We start from the raw sequence: 16013 nt of genomic DNA, 5'->3' as shown, positions 1-16013 counted from the left end.
ATATAAAAAAGTAAATTTGAATGTGTATTTAAATTGGTATGTGCACTAAAGTTTGAATTTAGATTATTTTATGAAAATTTCAAAATGACCGGATTAAATTGAATGGAAATTGGGTGGTGTGAGACTGACACTCCACAAAGTTGGTGCCTGCTTCCTGATTAGTGATGGAAGCAGAAAGGAGGTAGGCCTAGATAACATAGGAGGTCAGAAGCTCAAGGGGGTCTGTAAGGAGGGAAGACAGGAAGTAAATTGAGAGCGCCCCTCAAGACAAAAGGCAACCTTTCTCTCCATTCCCTTGTTTACATACCGTTGTATTTTAGTGTAGGGTATAGGAAGAAATGAGGGGGCCAGGTTTGAACACTGGCTCTGATTTTTAGTGACTTGATTACTATAGTGGCCAATCCATTGTCAGTTTCCTCATTTATGAAAGGGACTTAGTATTTCATAGATTATCTTTAGATTCTTATGAAGGTTAAACAAATAACACATAAAGCCCCTAGTCTGGTGCTTGGTAGAGTGGCATTGATACTACATAAACAGAACTTTATTTTGTGAAAAGGGATTGTTTTGTGGATTCAGTCAGAAAAAAAATCATTAATTGTATGTAATAACATTTCTTTTAGGATCCAGTAAGCTGAGTATTTCCTGGTTATTGTAAAGATCTGGAAATAGACTTCTTACCTGAAGCCTATCTTGTTTCATTTGTGGGTTTAAGTGAGGATAGAAGGTTGTCCTGTTTTTGCCTTGTCTTTGTCTGAAAGGAGGAAATTGGAGTTGGTTTTCCAGCCTAATGGCAGATGACACTTTTGAAGTCTAGTAATCTGTAGTTACATGAGGCAAAATTTGATCACATTTTGGAGGTAGGTTCTGTTTGTCATTCATTAAAATTAATTTGATTGGAAACCAGGCTTTGACCTACTAAGATGGGAATTGTATAAGAGCACATTCTCATCCCAGTTCCTAGGTATAAGATTAAGCTCAGGGGGGCTGGGGTTGTGGCTCAGAGGTAGAGCGCTCGCCTAGCATGCATGAGGTACTTGGTTTCATCCTCAGCACCACATAAAAATAAAATAAAGATATTGTGTCCACCTGTAACTAAAAAATAAATATTAAGCTCAGTAAAATGAGAAAGCTATGCGCTGCTGCTTTTTAAAATCTGTGTGATGATGAGGAGGAGGATATTGACTTAGGCCTTGGTTACCTTCATTCAGACTTAAGCTTTTGTTCAGAAGAGCATGTGCTCCTCCCGATCCATCTCCCTCTTTTGCCATGCAGATTCTACTAAGTCAATGGTGGAAAGGTATAGACAATTCTTATTGAACAAGAAAAAAGTAAAAATTATGACTCATTTATCTTTTTAGAGAAAACCACTATTGTGTTTTCATTCATTAAGTTTTAAGAATTTTTTCTTATATATTTATATGTTTAAGACAAAATGATATCATGTAATTGATTCTTTCTATAATAGCTTGAGTCAGTCATCAATGTATTATGTATCTTGATAAATAGATTTCTACAATATCCTGTTATCTTTATTCTTTATTTTCTTTTAGTTACAGAAATTATGTATCACATTAAAAAAATTCTTGGGTATAGCAGTGTCTCACAGGAAATAATCCAGTTAATCACTTACATAACTTTTAAGTGTCTTCTTAGTACTCTTTTGTATGGATGGATTGTAGTTTTCTGAGCTGATTCCATATGGTTTTGTAGTAAACCACACTGCTGGGAACAGCCTTGTACATAAGTGTTGGTACAGTTGCTCAACTGTCTCATTAAAATAAATTCCTCTAAGCTTGCATGCTAGTTGGAATGTGTATATATTGAAAGATTTTTTTGTTAAGTGCTGCTAAAATTCCACCCAAAACAATTATACCAGTTTGTTCTCTGATTGTAAGCACTTGGGAGAATACGCTTATACAACCCTTCCAATATGTTTTTTTTCCCTTAAAAATAATTTTTGCCAATTTAATAAATGAAAACTTTTAATTTGAAATTATTTTTGATCATTAAGTTTCTTTTATGAGGTTTTTAGGCTATGTGTATTCCTTTGTGAATTCCTTGTTTTCCTATTTTTAAAAAATTGAAGTGTCCATCTTTTTCTATAAAATTAAGTATTTTCTTTTTGCATACCAGTGTGACTTAGAAGATGCCTTAGTCCCCTTTGAAGCACAGGGAGATATGCACAAAGAAAGAATTCACTCAACTGGAACAGCTTGCTTTTCACAAAGGTCTGTGCTGACCTGAGAGCTAGGAAGTTCCAGCAGAGCCGCATTGTGTGGGCAGGTGGATGTGGCTGCCTTCCTCCACGCTGTGGGATTGCTGGCAGCCGTGCCTGTCTCTGCAGTCCCATTGATCTATCTCAGTTGCTGTGCCAGTATGCAGGTGGGGATCCAGTGAGGCCCTGACGTGCACTGGGATACATCAAAACAAGACTTTGTCCCTGAGCCTGGGGCATTTTCTCTCCGGTACCAGGGAATAATGCCTTGTGAGTTAGTGAACAATAACTAAGATGGATTGGTAATACTCAAGCACCACGCACCCCATTTTCCTTATTTTACTGTGCTGGCAGACATTATGAACATGTGTGTCTCTGAAACATTTTAAATGAAAGCAGCTTTTGCTGTTTTAGTGTGTTAAGTTTGAATTTTGCACTGTGATGCAGTTTCTTGCCACACAGGCTACTCCATTTCAAAGGGGAGGAATGTGGAGAGGGAGTGTGACAGTGAGGTGCAAGGGAGCCTGATGCCACATGGTTACCTCTTGAGAGTGGTGCAGGTGGTTGCCTTCTGAGCAGTCAAGTTTTGAATCAGCTCACAGGGGGATGGCAGTTAAAATATGTACCTTGGTGCTTATGATGATGAAATAAACTGACTGCAGAGGGGGTTCTGCCACAGTCCCCACTACACAGTAGGCGTTCATTGGATGGTGGTGGTTATGCACTCAGGTGGTCATTTACTGTATGCCAGGCACTGGTTGAGGTGTTGGAGGCACTGGCACAAGAGAAAAGGCTGATGCCTTCTCAGGGTGCTGAGGCTCTAGTGGGAGAGACAGGCCCTGAACAAGGAAGTGAAGCAACAGATGATACTGCACTGCACCTAGCACCTGGAAGGGTAGGAAAAGTGAGGTGGAAAGACTGGGTGCTGAGGAGAGAGAGGGGTGCACTTTTACGAGGGTGGTAGGGGCGGCTCTGGGTCTTGGAGGTTCTGCAAACCTGGATTTAAGCCCATTTTGGCCGCAGTTGAGTGACTTTGAAAGAAAGTCATTTGACTTATGAGCCTTGGTTTCCACGTGGTGGAAGAAGTAGTAGTAAATGAGCCTCTTGGGGCTCAGTGAGGAAGCAGGAAGCGGGGAGCAGCGGAGCGTCGTGCCTGATGAGCTCCGGCAGTTGCCCAGGAGGGTGGGTGCTGCACCCTGCTTGCCAGGCCTCCAGGACATCAGGTAGGGGCTGGTGCTTTGTTCTGGAAGGAACAGTGCAGCTATGGGTGGTGATTCATGTGGGAGGGGAGGAGAGGAGGAGCAAGTGGTGGGAGTCATGGTAAGAGTTATGGCATGTAGATTCTTTTCTTTCCTCCTAAAAGGAAAATAAAAAACTTGTTTTTATCTCTCTGTGCTTCTCTTTCAGTGCCTAGTGGGTGTTTTGCAGTTTAGTTTTGGTGAATAAAATGTGTACATGTATTGCATATATAAAAGTTAAAGTGAAAAATTGTTGAAAAATAGATGTTCTTTAAAACCAAGGAATGTTGCCAGGCGTGGTGGTGTATGCCTGTAATCCCAGCAGCTCAGGAGGCTGAGGCAGGAAGATCACAAGTTCAAAGCCAGCCTCAACAATATAGTGAGGCCCTGAGCAACTCAGTGAGAACCTGTCTCTAAATAAAATACAGAAAGGGGTGTTACTCAGTGGTTAAGTGCCCCTGGGTTCAATCCCTGGTATTCCACAAAAAATAAATAAATACAAGAAGGAATGTTAGCTAAGCGCTGGAAGCCTCTTTGGGAGGAATTGTCTAAGGGTCTTGTAGGGACGCTTCCTGTAAGATTTGATGTGACTTCTCAAAGAAGGGCTGAGTTTTCAGTATGTTTTTGGAAGGCATTGATATTTCCTAGAGTGTGACCCATGGCACCTTAGTCCTGACAGGAGCCCTGGATAGAGTGGTAAGAGCTGGCTGAGTTTGCAGAGCATCATGCTCATCACCCTCGTGACTGGTTCACAGCGTGTGTTTACTTCCTGAAGTCCCTGTCAATCCTGCCAGAAAAAGACCCACTGACTTGGGTCACCCACAGGGTCAGGCCCCCGTGCTGGAGTGACAGAGCAACCCTGAGAGTATGGGGATTTGCCCTGCTCAGCACTCCTCAAGCTTCACAGTCCTAGTCACATTTTCAGGAATGTAGTTGTCACTTCCTTTATGCATGTATTTGCAAAGCTTTTGGTGATCATCAAGTATATTAGTTACATAGCTCCTTCTGTTTAGGGGAAAAAGTAAGCAAGCCCAAATAAAAAAATAATGGGAATCACATGGTTTTGAGTTTCAGTTTTTACTTGGTATTTTTCTTTTCTCTGTCACTTATTTTGTTTCTGTGAAATGCTTTATAGAGTAGTTGTGTGTAATGAGGAAGACTTGTTTTAAACATTGAACATGGAGATACTTTTAAGTACTCCTATCTTAACAAAGGCTGTTTTCCCCCATTTCCAAGGTATATTACCCGAATTTGGGATGGATGTGCATCGATGCCACTGATCCGGAGAAGGGGAACTGGCTGCGATATGTGAACTGGGCTTGCTCAGGAGAGGAGCAAAATTTGTTTCCACTGGAAATCAACAGAGCCATTTACTATAAAACTTTAAAGGTAACAGTGTTGGAATAGTCTACTGCAAGTGACTCTGCATGCGTTTTCTAAATGTGGTCCTTAGCTGTGACTGACAATAACTATTTTTCACCTTGAAAGGACTATATTTGAAGTGGTTCATTTGTACACTCAAGGTCCTATGGTAAAGAAATGGTTGCCTCTACTTCATGTATGTCAGGGAACTTAACACGAAGATGGGATTGAGTAATCACATGCTGTGTCTTTCTGGATACGGTGGATAAAGCGTGGGGCAGCTGCTCCCCTCCTCCCAGTACGCACGGGAACTGGCTGACTGGCAGATTTATTCCACTGTAAGAAGCCATCAATAGTTGTGGTGATGCTGGGTTCAAAGTCTTCATATGTTCATAGTCTTCAATGTAAATGAAGCAATGAAGCCTTGGGTTGGCTTTTCCTTTCCTTCAGTTTTATTCAGAATAGAAATTACACAGGACATGTTTTTTTTTTTTTTTTTGGCACATTTTTATTGGGAGACATTAATCACCGAGGTAAGAAGGGACAAGTCAGGTGTGCCACCGACAAGACTGCATCTCTTTCCTGGTTTTCACTGGTCATGGTCTTGGGGAAGACAGGTCTGCACGTCATGCATGGAATTGTTCCAAGGTGGAAGGTGGAGGTTGTAGAGGCCGATGGTTGTTGCTTGTTTGGAATAGATGGCTTTGCTAAAGTTGCTGTAAGGAAAGCTTGTTTTTATTCACTTGCTTCCATTAAATATAGACTGAGGGACAGTCCATAAAAATAATTGTCTCTATGGAGTTGAGTCTTGATGAGTAAACACTGAAGGTACAGGCCAGCTTTGCAGGTTGAGTTTTGTCACTGGGACAGCGCTAGGCCATTAAGCAGGTAACTGTTCAATTTTTTTTTTTTTTTTTTTTTTTTTGCTACATTTTTTTCCTGACATTGCTACCCAGTTGGAGGGCCCGTTACTTCATTTATACCCATGGCCTTGCATTTAGCCCTTGTAGGAATTGTATGTGTGTGTTACTTTCTCATATGTGACTTCTGAAATCTTGCTTCCTGTTTTCTTTCTGCTGAATTATAGCAGCATGCTTTTCTGGTAGGTATTACTGCAGTTTTGTTCCACCGGATTTGAAATTGGATTCTAAATGTGATTCAAGAATTCATTCTGTTTCACAAATTTACCTAAGTGAGAGATACCTGGTTGAATCTGTGAGGTGGAATCTTGGTGGAGATGGAACGCAGGCCAGGAGGTGACTGTGCGTCAGTCAGTCAAGGCCGTGGGAATGAGGTTCTGAAGGAGCACGAGCCCTGGGAGGTAGATGACCCTGCAGTTACTTCTTTAGGCTTCAAACTAAAGTCTGTTCTCTTCAAGAGCAGACCTGCATCGACATTAGACTGCAGGGACGTTGAGAAGCCACACAGGACAGTGGGTGGGAGGGTGAACTCCAAGGCCACACCGCCTGGGCACTGCGAGCCAGGGTGCCCTAGCCCTGTGGCCTTCCCATGTCCGTTCTTGGTGCCCTAGCTCACTCCTGGTCAGATGCAGGTCACAGAGCTGTGGTGATGAGCACCTGAGTGAACATGGATAGAGCTGGAGCACTCAGTAACTAAGGGCTGTTAATGACAGCTGTCGTTTTTGCTGAGGTGATGTTGTGTGTGCCAGGAGTGGGAATTCTAGAGCAAACCACTTAGTGAGCAAATGTTGGCTTCTAGACGTGTGGCATGTGGTGTTCCTTCATTCCTCTTAGTTTTCTCACTTGTCAAGATGGAAGTAGTAGTATAGGTTGAGTATTCCTTGTCTGAAATGTTTGGGACTAACAGTGTTTTGAATTTCAGATATTTTTGAATTTTGGAGTATCTGTATATATCTGCATAACCTGGGGATGGGACCCCCATTTTCGTGCTTCTAAACGTAAAATTCGTTTGTTTCATATACACATATACACATAAACAGAAGGTGGTTTTATACCATATTTTTAGTGTGCTTGCCTTTTGACTATGACCTGTCACATGAGGTGTCAGGTGTGGAATTTTCCACTTGTGGTATCATGATGGCACCCTAAAAGATTCCATTTTGGGAGCATTTTGGATTTCAGAGTTTTGGATTAGGGATACTCAACCTGCAATACTAATTCATATACCTGTTGTAAAGATGAAGCAATCCAATATGTAGTAGCTTAGGCCAACATGATTACTCAGAATGTGAAGTAACTAGTTGTGCTACTATCATTTTTACCTAAATTTGTCGGAAATAACACAGTTCTGATCTTTGCAGACCTCCCCCAGTCCTGACCTTTGATATTTACTCAAGTGTTCATGAGGCCTTTCAGATTCCTTACTGGTGATCGTCTAACTGTATTCTTCTGGATTAAGCATTCTGTGGGGTAGGTGTTGTGAATGAATTACGTGTGATGTTTTATGGGCTTTGTATCACCTTCTCATCTTATTCTACCCAGATAATTGGGAAATCTCAACACTAGTTTTGTGGTACTTTGATTAAAAATTATTCAAAGTTAACAAGCCTATTATCCATTTATTCATCTACTCAGTAGTTTGACAGATACTGAATGTGCACTGCAGACGGGTACTCTTCTAGGGTAGTGGGCAGAACAGACAAGGTCCTAGTGTCAGAGAACTTCCATTTTATGGGGGAGGAGGCAGATAAACAAGTAATTAAGTCGATAGAATCATTCCAGATCAAAGCAAGTGCTCTGAGGACAGTCATATGCCGTAGAGGACTATGTAGGGAGAGGCTGATTGGCTTCTGGACGAGGGAAGGCTTCCTGAGAAAGTCATTGAATTCCATCCCTGGTCAGAAAGGAAATAGCCATGCAAAGATCTGGAGGAGAGCGATCCAGGAAGAGGGGCTGGTAGAAGCAAAGGGCCTTGAAGGAGGAATACACTAGTAGTTTTGTTTTTTGTTTTTGTGGTTTTTTTTTTTAGAGGAACAGAACAAAGGCTGATGTGACTGGAGGAAGGAGAGGAATAGTAGGAGGTGATGTGGGCAGGGGCCAGATCAGGTGGGGCCTCATGACTCACAGGGAGAGAAGTATGAGTTTTAGTCTTAGGCTCAGTTCACTGGTTCAAGGTTTGAGGTTGAAATCTGATCCATGACTTTTTATAGATCATGTTGGGGAATGGATTTTGGGTGGATAAGTGTGTATGAATTTGGGTATTCCAATGATTCTGTAGCAGTTTTCTTATTTGATATTAGGGACCCTTGCTTCTTCCTAATTGGTCTGGTAAATTTCAGGTTTATATATGCCGATATTTAGAAAAGAGAGTGTGCTTGATTTTATAAAGACTGCCTGAATCCAAAGGAAAGTTGCAAGGGTTTCTTTAACAACAAAATACAGTACAATCATGCACCGGCATACAGTGGGGGTTCCATAAGATTGCATCAGTCAGTGACCTCACAGTGCCTGAGTTTGTGTGAGCACACTCTGTGAGGTTTGTACCACAGTGGAATTGTGTGGTGGCACATTTCTCAGAATGTATCTCATCCTTAAATGAAGCATAATTGTATGTAAAAAGGTTGGTTGGTCTTTCAACTTCATTTTTTTAAAATGTGGATTTGTACTTATAATGGTAGAACTTTGTGTAAATCTTGAAAATTCGAAGGAGTGCAGAAATGAAAACAGCATAGTACAGAAGAAAACAATCCTTGATTTAAAATATATATATATATATATATATATATATATATATATATTTAAAAAATATATGTATTCCCTTCTTCATAAGGGAATGCTGTGTAGCTGCTTTGATACAAAGTTGGGAAGTATATTGCTCCATATTATAATAACATCTCAGTGGTTCAGACAGTTTTGAGAGCTATTCTGTAATCAGGTTGTTGTTTCTCTTGATGGAAGGGCTTCACCAGCCCAATAGCCTTTTAAACGTTTTGTATTAGATTTGAGGTGCAGTAGGATTCTGGTGTTTTCATAGTGTGTGTTTTGCAGCAACAAGAGTAACTGGGGGTACTGGCGTGCTCCCCCATGAAGTAGCCAGTGCAGCAGGCAGTCTGCCCAGGCCCGGTGGAGGAGCCTTGGAGGCAGGCACTCTGATTCCTGTGATCCCCTGAAACTGTCAGCTTTCAACCAGGGTCCTGGTTACTCTGTTTGGGGGAGGAATATGTCAAGAACACAGTTGTCCTCACTCCTCCTTTCTGTGTTCTTGTTTTACTTTTGATTTTGTTTAACAATTAACTACTTCCTAGAACCCTAGGCATTTCAAATATTATTTAATACCACCATGTTCAAAAATTTGTGACTTGTAACAAGAAGATGAATGAAGTATGTTTGGAATTTACTTTTGAAAAGTAAACACAACCCATTAGCTCATCAGGGTGCCCAAAGGCATTTGTGATTATTAAATTAGATTTTTTGGTTTAGGTTTAACTGATTCACGGAAAAAGAAAAGTGAACCCAATGCCTCACACAATATATTGATTCAAAGATAAGAAAGTGGCAGATTTTAGCCATTCTTGGGGGAGCCAAAGAAACAGTGGCTGGTTCTTATATTTTGAAGAATTCAGACTATTTTGAAATTTGAACTATATAAATAGAATTCTGTGGAGAATGCAACAAAGTAACATTTGCTTGTTTTCTTTTTAGTTATTCATGATAGAATATATTTTGATTTACATACATGGAGTATAAATTTTCATTCTTGTGTTTGTACATGATATGGAGTTACGCTGGTTGTATGTTCATATATGAACATAAGAAAGTCATGTCTGATTCATCCTACTTTTGTCTTTCCTATTCCCTCCTCCCTCCCTTCCCTTCCCTTCATTCCCCTTTGTCTAATCCAGTGAACTTTTATCCCCACCCCTCATTGTGAGTTAGCATCTGTGGATCAGAAGGAATATTTGGCCTTTGGTTTTTTGGAATTGACTTATTTCACTTATCATGGTAGTCTCCATTTACTGACAAATGCCATAATTTCATTCTTCTTTATGACTCAGTAATATTCCATTGTGTATATATACCACATTTTCTAAACTCATTCATCTGTTGAAGGGCACCTAGGTTGGTTCCATGGTTTAGCTATTGTGAATTGAGCTGCTATAAACATTGATGTGGCCGTGTCACTATAGTATGCTGATTTTAAATCCTTTGGGTATATGCCAAGGAGTGGGATAGATAACTGGATCAAATGGTGGTTCCATTTCATGTTTTTTGAGGAATCTCCATACTGCTTTTCAGAGTGGTTGCATCAATTTGCAGTCCGATCAGCAATGTATGAGTGTACGCTTTTCCTCACATCCTCACTAACATTTATCATTACTTGTATTTTTTTATTAATTTTTTTAGTTGTAGATGGACACAATACCTTTATTTTTACTTTATTTATTTATCTTCTTATGAGATGCTGAGGATTAAATCCAGTGCCTCACACATGCTAGGTTAGCGCTCTGCCACTGAGCCCTAGCTCTCATTACTCATTTTCTTGATAATTGCCATTCTGACTAGAGTGAATGGAATGCCAGTGTAATTTTAATTTGCATTTCTCTAATTGCTAGAATTGTTGAACATTTTTTCATATATTTGTTGACCGATATTTCATATATTTGTTTCTTCTGATGAAGTGTCTGTTCAGTTCCTTTGCCCATTTATTGATTTTTCTGTGTGGGTTTTTTTTTTTTTTTAAGTTTTTTGAGTTCTTTATCTATCCTGGAGATTTTTTTTTTTTTTTTTTTTTTTTTTTTTTGGTACCAGGTATTGAACTCAGGGGCACTTGGCCACTGAGCCACATCCCCAGCTCTATTTTGTATTTTATTTAGAGACGGGGTCTCACTGAGTTGCTTAACACCTCACTGTTGCTGAGGCTGGCTTTGAACTCGCAATCCTCCTGGCTCAGCCTCCTAAGCCACTGAGATTACGGGTGTGTGCCACCTCGCCTGGATCCATTTATTGATTTTACTTCTTGCGCTTTAGGAGTCTTGTTAAGGAAGTCAGTTCCTAAGCCGACATGATGAAGATTTGGGCCTACTTTTTCTTCTAGTGGGCGGGGTGTCTCTGGTCTAATTAATGCCTTGATTCACTTTGAGTTGAGTTTGGTCCTTGATTCACTTTGAGTTTTATGCAGGGTGAGAGGGGTTTAATTTCATTTTGTTATATGAATTTCCAGTTTCCTCAGCACCATTTGTTGAAATAGGCTGCCTTTTCTTCAATGTATGTTTATGGCACCTTTGTCTAATATGATGTAACTCTATTTATGTGGGTTTGTCTCTGCGTCTTCTGTTTTGTACCATTGGTCTTCATGTCTCTTTTGGTGCCAATACCATGTTTTTGTTACTCTGTAGTATAACTTAAGGTCTGGTATTGTGATGCCTCCTGCTTTGCTTTTCTCACTAAGGATTGCTCTGGCTATTCTGGGCCTCTTATTTTCCCAAATGAATTTCGTGACTGCTTTTTCTATTTCTATAAAGAATGTCATTGGAATTTTAATAGGAATTGCATTGAATCTATATAGTGCTTCTGGTAGTCTGGCCATTTTGACAGTATTAATTCTGCCTATTCAGGAATGTGGGAGATCTTCCCATCTTCCAGGGTTTTCTTCAATTTCTTTAGTGATCTGTTCATTGTAGAGGTATTTCATCTCTTTTGTTAGATTGTCTCAAATGTTTTATTTTTTTGAGGCTATTGTGAATGGGATAGTTTTTCTAATTTCCCTTTCATTTCAGTTGATTCATCACTGATGTATTAGAATGCAATTTGATTTTTGGTTTTAATTTTATGTCCTGCTACTTTGCTGAATTCGTTTATAAGTTTTCTGGTGGAGTTTTTTGGGTTTTCTAAATATAGAATCATGTCTTTGGCAAATAGGGATAGTCTGAGTTCTTCTTTTCCTTTTATTATCCTTTTAATTTCTTTCTTCTGTCTAATTGCTCTGGCTAGACTTTCAAGGACTATGTTGAATAGAAATGGTGAAAGAGGGCATCCTTGTCTAGTTTTTAGAGGGAAGGTTTTCAATTTTTCTCCATTTAAAATGATGTTGGCTTTAGGTTTAAATATATAGCTTTTACAATGTTGAGGTATATTCCTGCTATCCCTGGCTTTTCTAGTGTTTTGAACATGAATGGCTGCTGTATTTTGTCATGCTTTTTCTGCATCTTTCGAGATAAGCATATGATTCTTTAAGTCTATTGATGTGATGAATTATGTTTATCAATTTCTGTATATTGAACTAACCTTGCATTCCTGGGATGAATACCACTTGATTATGGTGTACTATCTTTTTTAATAGTAACTTGTTTTTAAGGACTTTATCTATACTAGAAGTTATATTGGCATGAGGAGTTATTTGTTGACGTCTTAGATGGAATTTCCCTCCCCTTAAAAAAAAAAAAAAGCAAAACAAAATACCTGGATTATTCTCTTACATAACCATAGTGCAATGATCAAAATCAGGAAGCTAGCATTGAGACAATATCTTAATCGGTCTGCCTGACTCAAATGTTGTCAACTGTTCTACTTGTTTTCATTGTAAGAATACTGTTGTATTCAGTTATCATATCAAGTTTCCTTAGCTTGGACAATACCTTAGTCTCTGCTAACTTTTCACTTTCAAGGAGAAATGGCTATTTTACAGAATATCTTAAGTTTCATCATGATTAAATTCCATTTACGTCTTTTGGGCAGAAATCGTCCCAAAAGCAATGTCATGTTCTTTGTGTATCCTTCCAAGAGGCTGTGATATTCATTTGTCACATTAGGAAAACACAATTTTCCCCTTGTAATTAATAGATATTTTGTTAGGAGATATTTTGAACCTATGCAAATTGTGCTACTCCTCAAACTTTCACCATTGGTGAGTCTTCCCTGAATCAGTTGTTACAACGAAGATTGCCAAGGGGCAGTTTTCTGATTCTCTCTTTTCACTATGATCCCTTGTGATGGACTTTAAGGAAGAATTTTCCTTTGTATGTATCTACTTGTTCATTCATTTATGTTAGTATTGAGTCATGAATTCTTATTTATTCAGTGGGTTTCAGATGAAATTTTACCTGCATTGTTATTCTTGCAACTTTTTGATCAGGTCAGTCCGTGAAAGAGAAACCAAGAAGCTCTTTTCCGCAGTTCTGTTTAGAGGCTCATCTCTCCACTCAGCACCCCCGCGCCCCCAGGGTCTTGTAGGTGTAATCTACTGGTGTGTCTTTGCTCTCCCAGTAACACTGACCGTGAAGAATTCTGAGTTTTAGGAACATTATACCTGGGTGGTATTTGTAGGCATTCCTTCTGTTTAAAAGTCCTAATGCCCTTTCGCTAACCCGAGGAGAGCGGCGCATGGTCCTGCGCTGCCCCCTCTTAGCTTTCTGCGACGTGCGCTGCGGGGCAGGGGTAGACTTGCAGCGCGACACCAGCTTCGCTTGCTTTTGGAATCAGAATCATGTGCTGCCACCTGCTTGTTAATTGTGCTTTAAATTTCTCATTCACTCGGATTTTGTGCGGAAAGAGGTTCCGTGTTGTGTCTTCTCTTCGCGTGGGGGATTCGGGGACTGGAGCAGTAAGATGTGGAAGCGCCTGGGGATTGAGTGAGAGCCTCCGCGATCCGCGGCGGGTCTATCCTCCATCCAGCCTGTGGCACTGAGCCCTGGGCTTCTCTCACCTGCGGAGCCCCTTGCGCGTGACCGAGAGAGCCTCCTCTTGGCAGGGCGCGTGGCCGTAAACCCCTCCTCGGTAGGAGCCCCGCGCGCGCGGCCACGATCGCCTCCCAGCGTAGGAACCTCTGCGCGCGGCCGTGTATAGACTCCTCCTCCTGGCCGTGCCCCTTCCTCGCGCGCGGCCGTGAGCTCCTCCTCCCGGAAGCGCCCCCTCCTTCGTGGAGCCACCTCCCCCGCCCCAGCTCAGCGCGCGCGGCCGGTGGCGCGCCCGCCCGACAGCTGTTTGCCGTCGGCGTGCCGCTCCCGCCCGCCGCGGCGTTGCCCCGCCTCTGCCAACAACCTCTTCTCTGATTGGCCCGGCGCTTGTCTCTTCTCTCCCCACAGCCAATCGCGCCGGGCGAGGAGCTCCTGGTCTGGTACAATGGGGAAGACAACCCCGAGATAGCAGCTGCGATTGAGGAAGAGCGAGCCAGCGCCCGGAGCAAGCGGAGCTCCCCCAAGAGCCGGAAAGGTAGGACCTGCGGGCCGGCCGGCCGGCTGCCCTCGCCCGGCCTGCAAGCAGCAGCCGTCTCGCTGCCGCCGGCCGGGTCGCGGGTTGGATCGCGGGCCGGGCGCGGCGCCCGCGGTGTCTTGGTGACCTTTTTCGGACTCGGCCCGGCCGGCCCGCGATCACCGCCGGCCCCGCTGCTGAATCACGGCGGCTGCCGCTCGGGCTGTTTGCTAACTTGTGCCTGAGCGCTCGCGCGGCGCGGCCGGGTGCGGGCTCGGCCCAGCGGACGTCAGAGCCGGGCCGCGCCGCGCTCGACGGGCGGCCTCCGCCTTCCGGCCGCGGCTGACAGCCCGCTCCGCGGACAGCGGAGAGACCGGGAGGAGACAGCGAGGGGGGAGGGAAGCGCCGGCCGGGAGGGGAGAGGCCGGGCCCGGGCCCGGAGGGCAGGGACTCCCCGAAGGATGCTGCGGGCGGCGTGCAAGTTGGGCGGGGGGCAGCTGCTGCTTTGTCGTTTTGAGTCACTTCTCATAGTTTTATGATTTATGATGTTTTTGAACAAAAGGTAAAGTGTAGTCGCATTTACAAAGGAGGGTTAAATTTCTGGGTAGGAAAATAGTTTGGTCGGCTATATCATATTTCCAGCTGGCATGCTGATACGTTGTTGGAATTTTTTTTTTAATGAAGAATTTTAGTGTGAATTTGGGAGTCTTTTATAGAGCCCAGTTTGAATATGTGCCAAGGCACGGTCTGGTAGTTTTTTGTTTTTGTTTATTTGTTTTTTAAAATTAATACAAGTACATTATTATTATTATCCTATCTTAGGTCTTAAGTAACTTTTTGTAATCATCCCAACAAATGAGTCTGTTCTTTGTCCAGAACATTGCAAAGTATGTTGTGAAAGTCCAGCTGTAAATAAAAGCATAAAGTACTTGCTTTTGGAAGATTTTAAAATTAATATTTAAAAAATGTAGGCAAGAAGACCATTCTGATTTTTCAATTACTCGTTCTTTGTATTTCGCCGCATAATGGAAACATAACTAATTCCCTAAGGGCCGGCTAGTTGGTGGGCCTTGTGCTGACTACACTGAAGGTCATTAAATACTTTGATTCTGAATCAGATGATCAGAGTTTAGAAAATTCCAGGTCTTATTTTAATTGTTTTAACCATGTATTGGAATTTTTTTTTTGATATTAAGCTTAGTGCTTGATTGTTGGCAAACTCTTCACAAAATTTTACTTGCTCCTTTATTTAGTATGTGTTTTATTTATAATTTATGTTATCAGCCTTTCCACAAGAGTTGTGATTTGTATGGGCTGGAGATTGGGAAGTGGGGACTCATTACTGTGCTACTAAACATATTTATGTATTTAAACATTTTTAGCTTAATAGCAACCTCACCCTAAGGCTTTTCTGTTTGGCATAGTTTGTGCATTTTCAGAATGTATTTCACTGCTCTTTTGCTTTCTTATTTATCTTTTATTGTTGTGTCCATTTAATTGGATATAGAGGAAAAACCTGAGTGTAAACTGTTTGTTTTATTAGTTGATAGATGAATTTATATATTTCATGCCTAGATTGTTGTTTTTCATATTGAGCTAAATAGTTGGTATTTTTTCTTATCCCATTATTGTTCACATAACTATTGTGAGAAGCATATAACCCACTGAATCCTAGGTTTTAATTAAAGGACTAGCATGAAGCTCAGGCTTGGAACATACCATCTGCTTTGGACAGCTTACTCATAAAAGAGGTCTGGTTGCTGTCTGTGACCTAAAAGTTTGGAGAGTTTAAATAATGAGTCAAACCTTTTTTTTTATTTTTAAATTAAATACTCTGAAAGCTAATTTATAGCTTGCAAAGACCTGAAATGGAGAGCTTTTTATATTAACTCAGTTCTATTTAGGCCTATGTGTGACCTCAGACATTTAAATAATATCTTTTCAGGCAGTGATGTCAGAGAGTGAATCAGTGCAAATTTTACTCAGAGATAATGTTACCTTAGTATTTCTGAAAGCCAGATGTTGAAGACATACAGCTGACAGGAAGATTGACATTGGGTCTAACCTCATTTTGGTTATGAGAAAGGC

At 41.4% G+C, this 16013-nt stretch overlaps 1 protein-coding gene across 4 annotated transcripts in view; it reads left to right on the top strand.

The window, feature by feature from the left end:
- The window catches only part of PRDM2 (PR/SET domain 2), an 88776-nt gene that overhangs the window by 39541 nt on the left and 33222 nt on the right, over positions 1-16013 (top strand). For all 4 annotated transcript variants that reach the window (XM_081308092.1, XM_081308091.1, XM_081308093.1 and 1 more), the window contains 2 exons: positions 4693-4845; positions 13820-13946. In XM_081308092.1, the coding sequence (XP_081164218.1) occupies positions 4693-4845; positions 13820-13946 (280 nt within the window). The remainder of the gene's footprint in view (positions 1-4692; positions 4846-13819; positions 13947-16013) is intronic.

This window comes from Spermophilus citellus (genome assembly GCF_964194105.1).
Source record: "Spermophilus citellus genome assembly, chromosome: 9".
Lineage (NCBI taxonomy): Eukaryota > Metazoa > Chordata > Mammalia > Rodentia > Sciuridae > Spermophilus > Spermophilus citellus.
This window is presented reverse-complemented; position numbering and strand designations above follow the sequence as displayed.